The sequence below is a fragment of the Rhagoletis pomonella genome, unplaced genomic scaffold (assembly GCF_013731165.1).
Source record: "Rhagoletis pomonella isolate Grant_MI unplaced genomic scaffold, Rhpom_1.0 Rhpom_scaffold_00008, whole genome shotgun sequence".
NCBI classification, from domain to species: domain Eukaryota; kingdom Metazoa; phylum Arthropoda; class Insecta; order Diptera; family Tephritidae; genus Rhagoletis; species Rhagoletis pomonella.
In genome coordinates this window covers 21,816,457-21,830,428 of record NW_023458562.1, presented here as the reverse complement: position 1 = coordinate 21,830,428, position 13,972 = coordinate 21,816,457, and the positions used below count along the sequence as shown (strand labels likewise).

Genomic DNA, 13,972 nt, shown 5'->3' with positions numbered 1-13,972 from the left:
TATTTTATTTTATATTATTTCATTTTATATTTTATTTTATATTATTTCATTTTATATTTTATTTGATTATATTTGATTGTATTTTATTTACTTGGGTTAAATTTTTTTATTATAGTTTATTTTGTTAATTTTTTAACTTTTTAAATTTTTATTTACATTATTTATTTTATTATTTTTTAAACTTTTGTGGTTGTTATTGTTTTAGTTACACAATCGTTCAACCGTTGTCATCAAAGATAGGTCCTAAAAAGTACTCTTTCGACGGGTTCTGGCCAAAGGGAAGGAGGTGTTACCTGAGTGGAGTTAAAGAGGCAAGTGAAGAGGTGATTCGTGGTATGTTGAGTACTTTCAGAATAGGTAGGAGTTAAGTATGCTACATTTTCAAGTCCTCAGTTGCGATATCCGGTTCTGTACTTCATTGACAATTTCGGTTTCGTATGCGGAGGAGGAGAAGGGGAGCAAGCTGGAAACGTTAACCCATAACATTTTCGAATTGTTGAGCTTGACCTCCGTCCTGGTAATAAGAGGAAGTACAGTGCAGAGAAAAAAACGGAGAAATAGCCGTTTCCTTTCATACAAAAATGAAATTGCTGGACGCCAATATCAAGCAATCGCCAACGTCGGAGATCAGCGAGACTTCACTTGAGGAATCTTCGAGATATAGACTGATGTGCACTTTACGGAAGCCATGTTGATACATACGTAGCGGCGGTCAGCTTGCACGTAAAGTTCACGAGTAGTAGAAGTATTTACACCAGTAAGGAAAGCAGAGTTATTAGTTAGTTTGTTAGCTGCTCTCCCGTGTTTTAGTAGTAGGTTCACGCTCCCAGACTTAGCGAAGTCGGGTATGATTGAGGACTTTAATAAGGTACTTTACTCACTCTGGGCCGAAGTGCCTTAGGATAAAGAAGAATATTCCGTTGGCACCAATGGCTTTGGAGTCTTTTGAGGCTTTTACCTTCGGAATGGCTACCTGAACTTCAACCTGGCAAGAGTTAGGTTGTTAGCACGTTTGACCTTATACAGCGAAGAACGCAGTGTGCACTGCTAATGAAAATGGAGTTTGGATGGAGCCATCTCTGGCAAACGCAGTAGAGTAGATTTTTGGCCCGAAATCGGACTCGATGTCATTCCGAAGCATAATGATGCGGGTAGACCCCGTAGCAATTGGCAGAGTACACCGCATTAGCATAAAACTTCATTATAATTAATTTTTGTTTTTTTTTTGTCTCAGAATTATTATTATTTTTTTCATTTTAACTTTCTTATTTTTTTATAATACGATTTTTTTTTTTAATTAATTTAATATTTGGGCATATTCTTATTTTCGTACGAATCGAAAATCACTTTCCTATCATTTTCTATACAAAAATTTCAAATTTTCGATTCGTACGAAAACAAGAATACGCCTTTTAATAAGTTTATATATTTTTTTTATTACGTAATTTTATTGTATCTGTTAGTTAGTTTTATATTAATTTTTTGATAAATTTTATTATTATTTTTAAAACTAATTTTATTATTTTTCTAATTAATTTAATTTGGTTTTAAGTAAACTTTTTTATCAATTCTATTTTTATTATCTTTTTATTAGTACTTTTTTATTAGTGCTATTTTTTTATTAATATTATATTTTTATTAATATTGTTTTGGTTGTATTATTTTTATTTTTTATTATTATCTTTTTTATTAATATTATCTTTTTTATTAATATTATTTTTTTAATTATTTTATTATTTTTATTTTTTCGCCGCCTATGTTAGTATGAATTGTCCAATATTATAGTTAGGTTTGTTTACTTTTCAATTTTCCTCAATTTTTAACACTCTATAATCATTTTATGTAATAGAGATGTTTCAATGTATTTTTTTTTTTTAATTTTTTTAATTTTTTACAAAATTTAAGTTTTTCATTACTGTTTGCATTTTAATTAATATATTTCACATGTGTTTCATGTTTTATGAAATGAACGTAGCATATGAAATTCCCACTATATCTTTTATTTTGATCGTTTTCATTTTTCTCCATCAATGGTGTTGCATTTGTCTATATTTTTTCATTTGCCCATATTTTGTAACTAAAACTAAAACTAGTTGTTCATTTAAGAAACTTTGTTAAATAAAAACTGGAAATGCAATTTGTATTAGACACGTAAAAATACTTCAACATCACCCGCCAATGGATTATTTTTATAACAAATACAAGAATATTACACCTTGGTTACGCTACTAAAAGTAAAATTATAATTTTTTTTTGTAATTTAGTTTAAATTTTAGCAAATTCACAATGAAGATTACAAAATTGATGGACGAGCGAGCGGCGGGTGGGGCGGCAAGCGGAGCAATTTAGTATCGATAAATGAGCAGCATTATTTATTTATTTAAATTTCGTTTTATGTGTAAATATTTATTTTTTTAGTGTGCATTAGAGGAACAATTTGACAATGTAATTTAGCGCATGGTCATACATGTGTGTGTGTGTGAGTGTACTATATATATGGCTGTGTATTTTTCCTTCATAAAAATGCAAAAATGCCACAATCAATCATTGCAATGTGTTTTTGAAAATGCCGCTATTCTCATTTAATTTTTGTTTGCAGTTTTCACATCAATATTTTGTTCATAAAACCAATTTTGCTTCAGACGACGACTTCAAGCAGAACTTGTGGTGAGTTTCGGGCTTGTGAGTGTGGGTGTATTGCAAAAAAAAATAATGTGTAGTTTACAAGAAGTGGAATAGTTCCTTCCAGGGGGTTTATGCATTTTCTTGGTTTATTATAAATTTAGTTATATATATTAAAGATAAATAAAAATAAAATCAAGCAAATGTTAAGACAGTGAATGCACTGAGTATTGACTATATTTTTAGTAATAAAAAAACATCATTCGATTATACAAGGTGTTTCAACAATAATCTTTATTTTAAATGCTTAATGGAAGAAACCATGGGTCGAAAATCAATTTGAAGATTGCCAAGTTGCGAAAATTGGTTTCTTAGCATTTTTCTGTAGTTGCGACACTAAGTGCTTAAATTTTGTAAAAAAAAAAGATGCTATACGCGCTTTTTTGGTATGAGGAATCAATTTTTGCACTTATATTTTTCTTAAACTTCTACCATGGAAATTATTCTTTAGGCATATGGTCTCACTATAGGCTATCACCAAATAACTGGGAAGGTGGCACTGGGGTCGCAATATTTCATTTTGTTAATTTTCAGAATATATATTTGTTGGTGGGGTCGAAATATGTATTGAGAAAACCCGTATTTATGGCCGGATTTTTTTCGTATAGGAAACTTTTATACATACATATTAAAAAATACTTTTACGAAAAATGGAGCGCCAGATGGCGCTGGGATCGAGATATTTTGAAAATCCATATTTATTGTACGATCTAGTTGTCAGTCACAAGAAGTTTTAGTTTTATGAAAGACATGCTTCCACAAAAACATATCCAGGGGTAACGGGTGTATCCAGAAGAAATATCTGCCATTCAGGAGGCAGCACAGAATCGCGCTCAGATATCTGGAGAGAACAAACGAGTCTTTAGATTCTGTGTCACGCAACCTTCAAAGCCCATACACAATGCAAATTCCGGTCCTGAATTTAACAGGTAACACTTTCACACTCTCACAGGTGGAAATAAGAAGGATAATATTCGTATTCGATTCATTTGCTAAAAAAAAATACTCGGCATTAGTAAAGTTTTACGAAAAACACTTCTGCTTAATACCTTTACTCATGGGAGTAATGAAAAAGCTACTTTGCGGAAGAGAAGTTCAGTGATCGTGATGAATTTAAATTTATATCAAATAAATATGGACCGAAGGCATAGCTTTTACTTCAGACTCTGAACTTGAAAATAAATTTAGCGACAGCGTGTATTCAAACCAGAAAGGAACAAAAAAGTCCTCCTCCTTTTGGGGTCAAAGAGTTTTTCTGGAAGGTCATTTAATAGAAGTCCCACGAGAAGAGCAGATTCATCAGCTTCCCTAGGTAATAGATGCGTAGGTTTGAATAGCCATGTAAATATATGGTTTCTGTGATAAGATCTCTCTCCACATACATGACATACTGTTGGTATGTCTGACTGTTTAAAATGTAGCCCTCTATAGTAGTATACAAAACGAAGCTGTTCTTCGGAAAATTTCTTGGGACTTGCTAGGTACATCTTTCTCTTTATCTGCAAGAGATTGGGCTCCTATGCCGTTGTGAAAAATGGTCAGAACAAATCTGTAGACCGCAGCATTCATGGTTATTTTATGAAGAGTTCAGCCTTTTCGGTATATGGAACGGGTTATAATTAAAAATCTGCGCAATTTTTAATTTTTTTTTTTCAGTTTAAGTATGATTTGCCGACCAATTTTAGAGTTGTACTGTAACCATAAAAGTCATGCTTGCAAAAAGGTCTGAAGGGCCCTAAATATGTCATAATTATTTGCTTAACTCCGAATTGGCTTAAAGAAGTTGATAGGAAGGTATACAACGTGGTTTTTCACGCTTGCCGGGCTATCAGGTTATCGGTTTAAAAATAATTTTTCTGTAGTGTATTTTATTGTTCTACATCAACAAAGTACACTACGGCAAAATTATTTTTAAGCAGATAACCTGATAAACCACATTGTGATTTTCTCCCGTTTTCGTACACACCTACCAGCGGCAGCTGACAAAGCACCAATTTAAGTTAATCAATTAAACCTATTCTTAATAACGTAAATTAACTAAAAAATATGTATGGAATAAATACTAAGAGCTCTCAGAATTTTAATACTTTTTTTTTTAATTTGTGAAGATTTTTAGTTCCAAGAATGGTCGCTACCCAGCAGGTCTGAAGTATTATTTGAGGAGCTCGATGCGGCTGTGTACTTTTTTTAATGATAGCAGTTGCGCAGGAGGAGAAGGTGACACCTAATATGGGTTGTTTGTGATCGGAATTGATATATAGTGCATTGCTTTGCGTGACCTTCGACGTCGTAAGGTCGATTGAGTAGGTAAAAGGCTCGTGAAAAAGCAGTCGCAAACTATCCTCCAGTAGCGTTGTGTAGTCCAATGCGGTTGACAAGCTATGCGTCATTTGGAAAGGCTCTCACACGCTCTGTTTTGGTTTATCAGGTTATATATCCACCTTTTTGCGCGAAATTATCGTATGTACCAGAAATCAAATTTTACAGGAGAATACATGCGCTAATTATACGCGGTTTGGCGGTACCGTGCAATCTATGTTGATGCGACGCTGGCGTATGAACGTCCGGAATAGCAAGGCTTTACCTGTCCACATTAGGGACAACGCCAATTAGAAAAATATGGCCACTGACAATTTTAGATTTTTGCGATTCATTTTTGCATAAGTTTCAATAGTTAGTTTTCTGTTTCTTACATAAACGATGAAAATTGTTGAAACACCCTGTTGCTGTCTAGAAAAACTAGTAACAAATATATCGTATATAACATAAGGGAAAAATTAAAATTTGGAGTTTAAATTTATCCCATATGTAATTTCAATCTTCTTTGTCTAATTTCATGTTAAGTAAAAACCAATTATTAAATCCATTGACCTATTAAAATCTTCTATTAAATCATATATATAAATAGTTTTTGTACGAAATTTTATTAATAAATTAAACTGTTGTCGGTTATTTTCTGAACCTAGGAAAGGATTTACATACTAACGAACCTTTGTCCTAAATACGGGGTACTCTCAAGTCAAATCTTAGCACAACATAAATCTATACAACATAGAAAATTAAAGATTTTCTTGCAACACAAAAAAAGAGATCTGTGTATTTGCAGACGATTTGACAAATACCAAAAGGTGTAAATAATCAAAATTAGACAAATTAATTTAGGAAATTCAAAAAAATTCTTTAGCACCACTCACAATAAATGAGCAGTATATTGTCGGTAGTAAAAAAGAGAATACGAATAAAAAAGAGCATTAACTTCAATAAATCTTTATCAAGTCCCCTCTAGCACATACCTCTGCACCGATTTTTCGCAATTGTTCGCGCAGCTTTCGTATATTCGCTTCGGAAAGTTTATAGCTCGGATCGTTGGTATCACCTTTCAGACGTTCCAAATTCAGTTTCTCCTGTTCCAGCATCTTTTGTAGTGTTTGTATTTTATACGTTTCCATTTCACGACGTTTGATGCTCTACAAAGGAAGACACAATTTAATTAAATGTCTTTGTTGTAGAAAAGTAAAAATATATATGTATATATATTTTATTTCATCTTTTAGTTTACATCAACCGGTTGTGGGCCTGTTATGGATGCAGTCCGATCACGTCCCGATAGTATGGGTGTAGAGGGTACTATGCCGACAGATGAGGGGCGTGCCAACTTTTGACTACGTTTCACCGCCAATTCAACAATGGTGGAGGCTGGAAAAGAAAGAAAGTACGTTAACAAGATACTCCAAATTAAAATTTAATAAAGTTGTAATATAAATTTTATAAAATTATAATTTTTAACAGAATAGAACATAGCGCAGTAGGTTCGCAGCTTAAACAAGTGAAGTCATAAAAAGAAATCCTCACAGCGAATTCGGTTTCAAGACCGGGGGGCTGGTTCCTGCAGAGTTGAGTATAGAAGGCTGGTAACAGACGTACACAGAACATCAAAAATGCGGCAAAAAAGCCACAAACCCTTCGAAGCCGACGATATAATGACTGAACTTTACAAAACCGGCGGAAAGCTAGTCTGATGAATACATGCCCATAGGATGCACACCACTGCATTTCTGTGTTCCAGCAGAATCAGTCATCACTATATTTGGAGGGTTGTCACGTATTTGAAAAATCAAATTCAACTTAACTCAACAGTTAACTGAATTATGTATCCCAATGTCTGACTAAAGAGATCTAAAATTTTAGTTAAGAAAAAATCTGAAAAGGGTTGCCACTTGTTTGAAAGGTCAACTTAAGTTAATTTAAAATCAGGTATATATATTATATATTTAACTATGAGTGGCAAACGAAAGTTTAGTAAAAACTCTAGTTTGAAAATATTTTTGATATATATTTCTAGCTAAATATGTAGATAGTATGTATACTAGGGTGGTCCAAAAATGCATGTGAAAAAGTAAAGTAGAATTTTTTATGCTCTCACCCCCTAGGTATGTTCTATACCGAAAAAAGTATAGCCCCATTTCTTACTTAATTGTTTATTTAACCATTTTTTCATCGCAACTGTAATTTATAGGTCCGCAAAAAAACCACAAAAACCCCGAAAAATGCAATGGGAGCACCAATAAAAAATCTTTACTAAAAAAAATGGTTAAATAAGCATTTGGGTATTATTAATGAAAGTCTCCTGAAGAGAACCAGAGTTTTCCGATCGAAAAATTTTGATTTTCAAGAATTCTATACCATTTCTACGAAAAGTTGTTTTTTTCTCATATAAAAATACATGGAAAACTTTCAGCGCTTTGAGCGACCTCTAAATATCTTTTGATTTCAAAATAAAAAAATTAGGGCATACTTTTTTCGATATAGAACAAGCCCTGGGGGTGAGGGCATTACAATTCCGACTTTACTGGTTTTAGACCACCCTAATGTATACATATAAATAATACGCGGGGCCGTTTTTATGGAGATCATCATATCTCCATCGTTCTTTTGAAATTCAAAAATGAGATGTTAAATTAAAAAGCTTGGCCTATAGCTGTGAAGTAGGGTTTTATTTTTTGAAGTTAGGACTATTTTACATATTTGTACAGAGTGATTCAAAATGAGAGAAGCCGAGCCATATGGGACTTCTCTCCATGGAATTTACTGGGCGGTTTAGAGGAAATTCGGCATACGGATAGCTTATAACTGTGACATTTGGATTTTGTTTGTTTGTTTTTGAAGACGTTTCCACCTCTTTAAAATGTTAAATTTATTTTTTAGCGTTTTAACGCCAAGCAGGCTAACTAGTAATATAGTAATGCGGGTAATAGAGAAATAAGAAGTTTCACTTCAGTCGCGCGTAGGATTCACACACAACTTTTTTTAGTACTGCGATCACCAAGATCCCTCTTCATTAGGTGGATTCACGCTAAGTGCGTCAAGGAATAATTTAACAATCTTCATCTTTTAGCAGCGAGAAATAAAGTAGCGCTGTGCTGGCCACCGGGTCATTCTGGTATCGAAGGGAATGAGATGGCCGACGAACTAGTGGGAGAAGACTCATCATCCGTTCTCGTAGACCGGAATTATTTTATGCATTTAGTTGTTTTTCTTCAAGACAAGGCGTGGGCAAGCTTAGAAGGCAGTAAGTACTGGGAAACAGTAGTTAAGCTCTCTGGATATCCTTTCGTCAGAAAAGGACTTAATTTTCTAAAGAAAGCTGACATCAGGTTGCGCGTATCGAACAGACCATAACTGCCGGATCCCCCCACACAGAAGGAAAGCCGGCTATGACAAAGCTAATACACTTCAACTTGTCTAAAATCGATCCTTTAAGAATGAGAAAATGGTCCACTATCAGGATACTTTTACCATTCATTAGAAAAGCTGACAGTATTTTGTCCTTCATCGGGATACCAAATATCTTCTTGGTCTGAGAGTGCCTTATTGTGCCTCAACAAAATTTATATCTAACTTTCAAATAAATGAACCCAGAAGAACCTCCAAATTCATTTAGGATAAATTAACGAAGCGCATTCTCCCCTTATGTTGCACTACAATGACTCTAAAATTAATTGTGTGAACTAATTAGAAATATTTCAGAGCTCATCATTCAAGTCGTTCAAGTGCCTTGTCGGCACACTTGTGAGAGTAGATAATTATGTCTGTATGTGTGTTTATATGTAAGAGTTAATATATGAATTCAAGCAGCCATCTATGAGCATAGGCGTTTTGTTTTATCTTTCCATTGGCGTTACAAATTTCTTGATAAAACAATTTACAATTAATTTTTTTTTAATGCTTGACAAATATATCTGTGTTCGTATGGAAAAGTAGCGTATGTCGAAAAGCTGACTTGAGTATAATGCGGCATTCCCTTTACTCTATACACGACAAGGACTTTTGTGAGACTTAATAAGCTTGACTTGCTAGTATCGGAACTATTTCTTGCACGTTTATTTGCCAAAGTTCTTCAACGGTTCGGCGCCCGTGATTCATTCGCAATCGTATGCTGCGAATGCTGCATTATACTAAAGCCAGCCTTTCGACATAAGCTACTATTCCATACGAACACAGATATAAATGATAGAGCTCTGGATATAAGCATGTACATTAGAGTGGTGCAGTATTTGATATTTGTAATGTCTACACCAACTTTCAATTTTTTACAGCAACCAATACAGGGTACTCAATGACCTTGAAATGCGCTACTGGATCGCTGTGAAACTGGAAAAAATGTTGGTGATTTTTATGAAAAGCTACTGTTGCCATGACAACTGAAGCTTGCTATATTTTTTATGGCGTTTTCTTTTCTCGAAATAATGTTACCCTTCGGCAGGGCTGTCTAGTTTTCGTGTTGTTTTATCAGCATCTTCACAAGCAAATCGCGTGCTCTTTCCTTAAAATGTTGCACTCTGATAATGTTGCCATATATAATAAGGTAACATTTTTTTGAGAAAAGAAAAATTAGATAATTTAAATTTTAAATGTTCTTAGGTTGCTTAACCTATTCCAACACCAATACTTCTAGAGTAATATATGAGTATCATGAGCATCCTCTAAATTTATACTTAGAAACGTAAAGTTTGGTACCAGCACCTCTTTCGGCAAGAGGAAAAATTTTGGAAGGTGCCCCAAACCAACAATAACACCCTAAACATTAAAAGAAAACAAGATTAAAAAGTCAAACAATTTATAAAAAATAAAAAATAAAACAAATTTCTAAAAATTTTAAAATATATTTTTCTCTTTAAAACAATAAAATCTAAAAAATAGAGAAAATTTAACTAAACAAGGAAAATATTTAATTCAAAAAAGAAAAAAAATAAGTTCCCAAACATTAAATAAACTTACAAAAAATATCTTTAAAACAATAATATCTAAACATTAAAAGAAAATTGGATTAGGAAAGAAAAATAATATTTAAAAAGATTTAAAAAAAAAAAAAAATCGCAGCCCGTGGACTTCATTGGCAAGCCTCTGCTTTGCTCACTCGAACATTGCGACCGTTGGAACAACGCGATCAAAATTGAGCTAACTCAAAATTCAGATCGGGAAATATAATTGCTTGCGGATCGTACAGATTCAGCACAATTAATACAAAAACAGGTGTGACAGTAGATTTTTAGTTAGTGTTGATTTATGCAAAAAAAAATGTCCAATTTTTTTTTTTTTTAGTTGATCGTACTTTGGTATTAGGTGTGCGATATGTGCAAGCACTTTCCCTCCAAATAACTTAACCACGATTGGTGAATGAGAGAGATATTTAGGACGTTGGTGCTAGTATAACAAAAACCTTTCGAACTAGTATGTATCTTGCCATCGGTCTTTCATTTGTCTTACGAAAGACTTTCTACTATCGTAACCAGAATTACCTTGTAAATCTTTATGACTGCTTTATTAAGATTTAATAAGGATTATATGTACATGGATTAGAGAAGTATTAGAGACATTTACCACTGTTCAGTTGTAAGAGTATTTTTTTTTTTTTTAGTTTTCAGTTGTGCCGTTATTGCAGAGAATCATCGATATGTACCCAAATACATGCATATACACATGTACAAATGTATTAATTCTTCAAAAATACATTAATTTGTCACCCAGTTGAAAATAGCTAAATGAGAAATTCGGTGCCTTTTATGTCCAAAACTTTTTAACGTTTTCTAGCGTACGAGAAATAATTTATTAATAATTTTCGATAAAACGATAAGAGCTAAAACAAGTTATTTTTAGCAAAAAAAACGACTTCAACTCTCATATATAAAAAAAAATATATATATATATATATATCTCATGATCCACTGATCGGGTCTTAACCAGATTAGTATGGGACCACCTCTGAGACACTACCTTTCCGATGCAAAAAGAACTATCGAAATCGGTTGACGTGGTCCAAAGATATACGGTAACATACATCAAAAAAATAAAAATAAAAAAAAAATAATAAAAAATAAAATAAAAAATAAAATAAAAAAATTATAAGAAAATATTCCGACGAACTGATAACCTCCTCCTTTTTTGGAAGTCGGTTAAAAAGGGAATTAATGCTTATGTAAATGAAATATGTAATTGAAAAATTGTGGGAAGTTAAATTTCACTTGTGGAACGTAATAATCGCTCCCAACCGTCACACTTACTAGCTTTTTTAAGAGTGACAAAATCTTCACAGCTTAGGTAAAATTTCTTCTCTACAAATTTTGCATAATTTATTTACACACTTGTCTAATTAGCAAAACAGCAAACAGCTTTGTAATGCATTTTTAATTAAATGAAAACAATAACAACAAAAATAAACAGTACTAAAACAATAAAATCGCATCAAATCGGTAGACAAAGAGACGACAGAACGCACTGGAATGTTGATAAATTCAAATCGTAATCGTAATCAGCATAGAAAAAAGTCAAAGTACATGCCAACACACACAAATGCAAACATGCACACACATACACATATATGTATACTTATTAAGACTATTTAATATAGCAACGAGCAATGCAAAAACGACTATTGAGTGCTGCACGCTGACGCTGAATCTGGAACTGATGGGCCTGAACGCATTCATCTGGTTTGAATAAACACGAGACAGTGTGACGCAGTAGACGGTTATTAAAAGAAAAATCCGACGGGCCGGGGGAAGATATTTACATACGTGAGAGTGTGTTGAGAAATGTGTGCAAGTATGGGTCAATTTCTGTAAACCTTAATGCATTTGTATGTTTTTGCATAACACCCGACTTTTATGGAGTGGCCGATTTGCATGCTGTCGCGCCGGTCCAATCAAAGGCGTAAAAAGCGACGACAAGCGGACGGACAATCGACGTGGTATCTATCGAACGGCAAGCGGAATTAAGCTGCAGATCGGTCATATGAAAGTAACAAAGCAGCAATGTGTACACTGAGAAAAAAAAACGCATTGTAAAAATTAAAATTTTTTATTTGATTACCGTTTAGAAATGTTCGTATTTAAATCAAGTGAAAACACATTTACATGTAGGGCTGTAGCTGAGTGCGCAAAGACGCTAAATACAATTGGTTGTTGCCAAGATGGTCCGGGTTCAATTACCATCAGACGGAACATAAAATTAAATTTCATTTTCCTTTCCTTCTTAATTGCGAAAAAGCATCTGTGCACTTCACAGCGACATATTTTATAGCGTACATACTCAAATTTAAAACGAGCTGAGTTGGTGCTCTTTCATATGCGTATTTTTTTAAATTTAGCACGTTTTTTTTTTAATTCTTAAATTTTTTCCCTCAGTGCACATACATATGTACGTATGTAAATATGCATAATCTTACGCTTATATGACTGTATTGTAGCACACTGTTATATGTACTGAAAAACTGCGATACGCACTCAAGGCAAATGAACGGAATGAAACGGTAAGTATGAACGGATAGATGGATTGGTGGACGACAGACGCGGGTTACTCAACTGGACGATAACCATTTACCAACGTACATAAGTATGTATGCAACTAAAACAGCGAAGGAATGTGTCTCCACTCGAATGGAATCAGAAGGAAGGGTGATTGGTTGCTTGGCTGGTCGGTTGGTCGGTTGGTCGGTTGGTCGGTCGGTTACGCTGAGTGATTGCTGGAAGCTTAAGTATGTAGTAAAAAAATGATTTATGCCACGATTAATGCATTTCAGAAGTGTGTTGGAAGAAGAAGCAAAGTTATGATTGAATATTTTCGGCGGTAGGCAGATTGTAATTCAACAAAAGGCGAAACAAAATTAAAATTAGAAGAAACAAATAAGAATCGAATAGTGTTCGTGAAACTTAAAACAAAACTCAAGAAAATATAAAACAAATAATAGAATAAAATAAAATATAATATAATAAAATAAAAAAATAAAATAAAATAAAATAAAATTAAATTAAATAAAGAGGTAAAGGTAAAGTTAGTAATAATATAATATATAATATTAATAAAATAAAAAGGTAAAGTTAAGTAAAACAAAAAAGTATAAATAAGATAAAATAAAGCCCAATAAATTAAACATTAAAATTAAAATTAAATAAACTGAAATAAAATAAAATGAAATAAATAAAAATGAAACAAAATAAAATAAATTAAAATAGAATAAAATATTACATACATAAACACCAATCTTTGCTTTATTAATTTTCTTGATTGTCATTATTTAGACCGAGTTAATCCTTAAATTGAAGTTTTATTTAATTGCTGGGGCTCTAGCTAATTAAGAGTTATCATAATAAAAAATAAAATACGTATACAAGGAAAGTGGAATAAGACAAAAGTAATGAAAAAAATTTCAAAAAAATTAAAACAAGAACTAATTAAAATAAATTTAAAAGCGTAAAATTTACAATCTGAAAGTAAAGTTTAAAGTAAAATTTTAAATGTTAAGTAAAATTTTAAATGTAAAAAAAAAATTTTAAAAACTAAATATAACAAGAGTAAAATTAAAAATAACAAAAAGTAAAATGACAAAAAAAATAAAATTAAAAGTAACAAAAAATTTAATTAAACAAAAGATTTTATAAAAAATAACAAAAAGTAAAATAAAATAATAGAATAAATAATAAATAATATGAAGTAATATAAATGCTGTTTTCACCATATGTATGTCATATTTTTGACCACAAAAATTTTCACTTTATTCTTCACTTAATTCGTGGCGTTGCCGATAATATTATTGACAGATAGCCGATTTAGCAGCTTAAGACTTATTATTCTCGAAATCAATCGTTGCGTTTTCACTTATTTGACGACAAATGCCACTGAATTTGACATAGTGAAAACCAGTCTTTATTTTTCATGTTTAAGTTTTTTCTGTGCACCACACCCACTGTAACTGCGGCAGCGAATAGCACAAATATATTAAGAACAACCGAGT

General features: G+C 32.5%; 1 protein-coding gene across 10 annotated transcripts in view; it reads right to left on the bottom strand.

The window, feature by feature from the left end:
• LOC118744410 overlaps nucleotides 1-13,972 on the bottom strand; it is a 397,231-nt gene that overhangs the window by 286,293 nt on the left and 96,966 nt on the right. For all 10 annotated transcript variants that reach the window (XM_036477417.1, XM_036477408.1, XM_036477411.1 and 7 more), the window contains 2 exons: nucleotides 6,242-6,378; nucleotides 5,976-6,149 (listed from right to left, as the gene is read on the bottom strand). In XM_036477417.1, coding sequence (XP_036333310.1) covers nucleotides 5,976-6,149; nucleotides 6,242-6,378 — 311 coding nt within the window. The remainder of the gene's footprint in view (nucleotides 1-5,975; nucleotides 6,150-6,241; nucleotides 6,379-13,972) is intronic.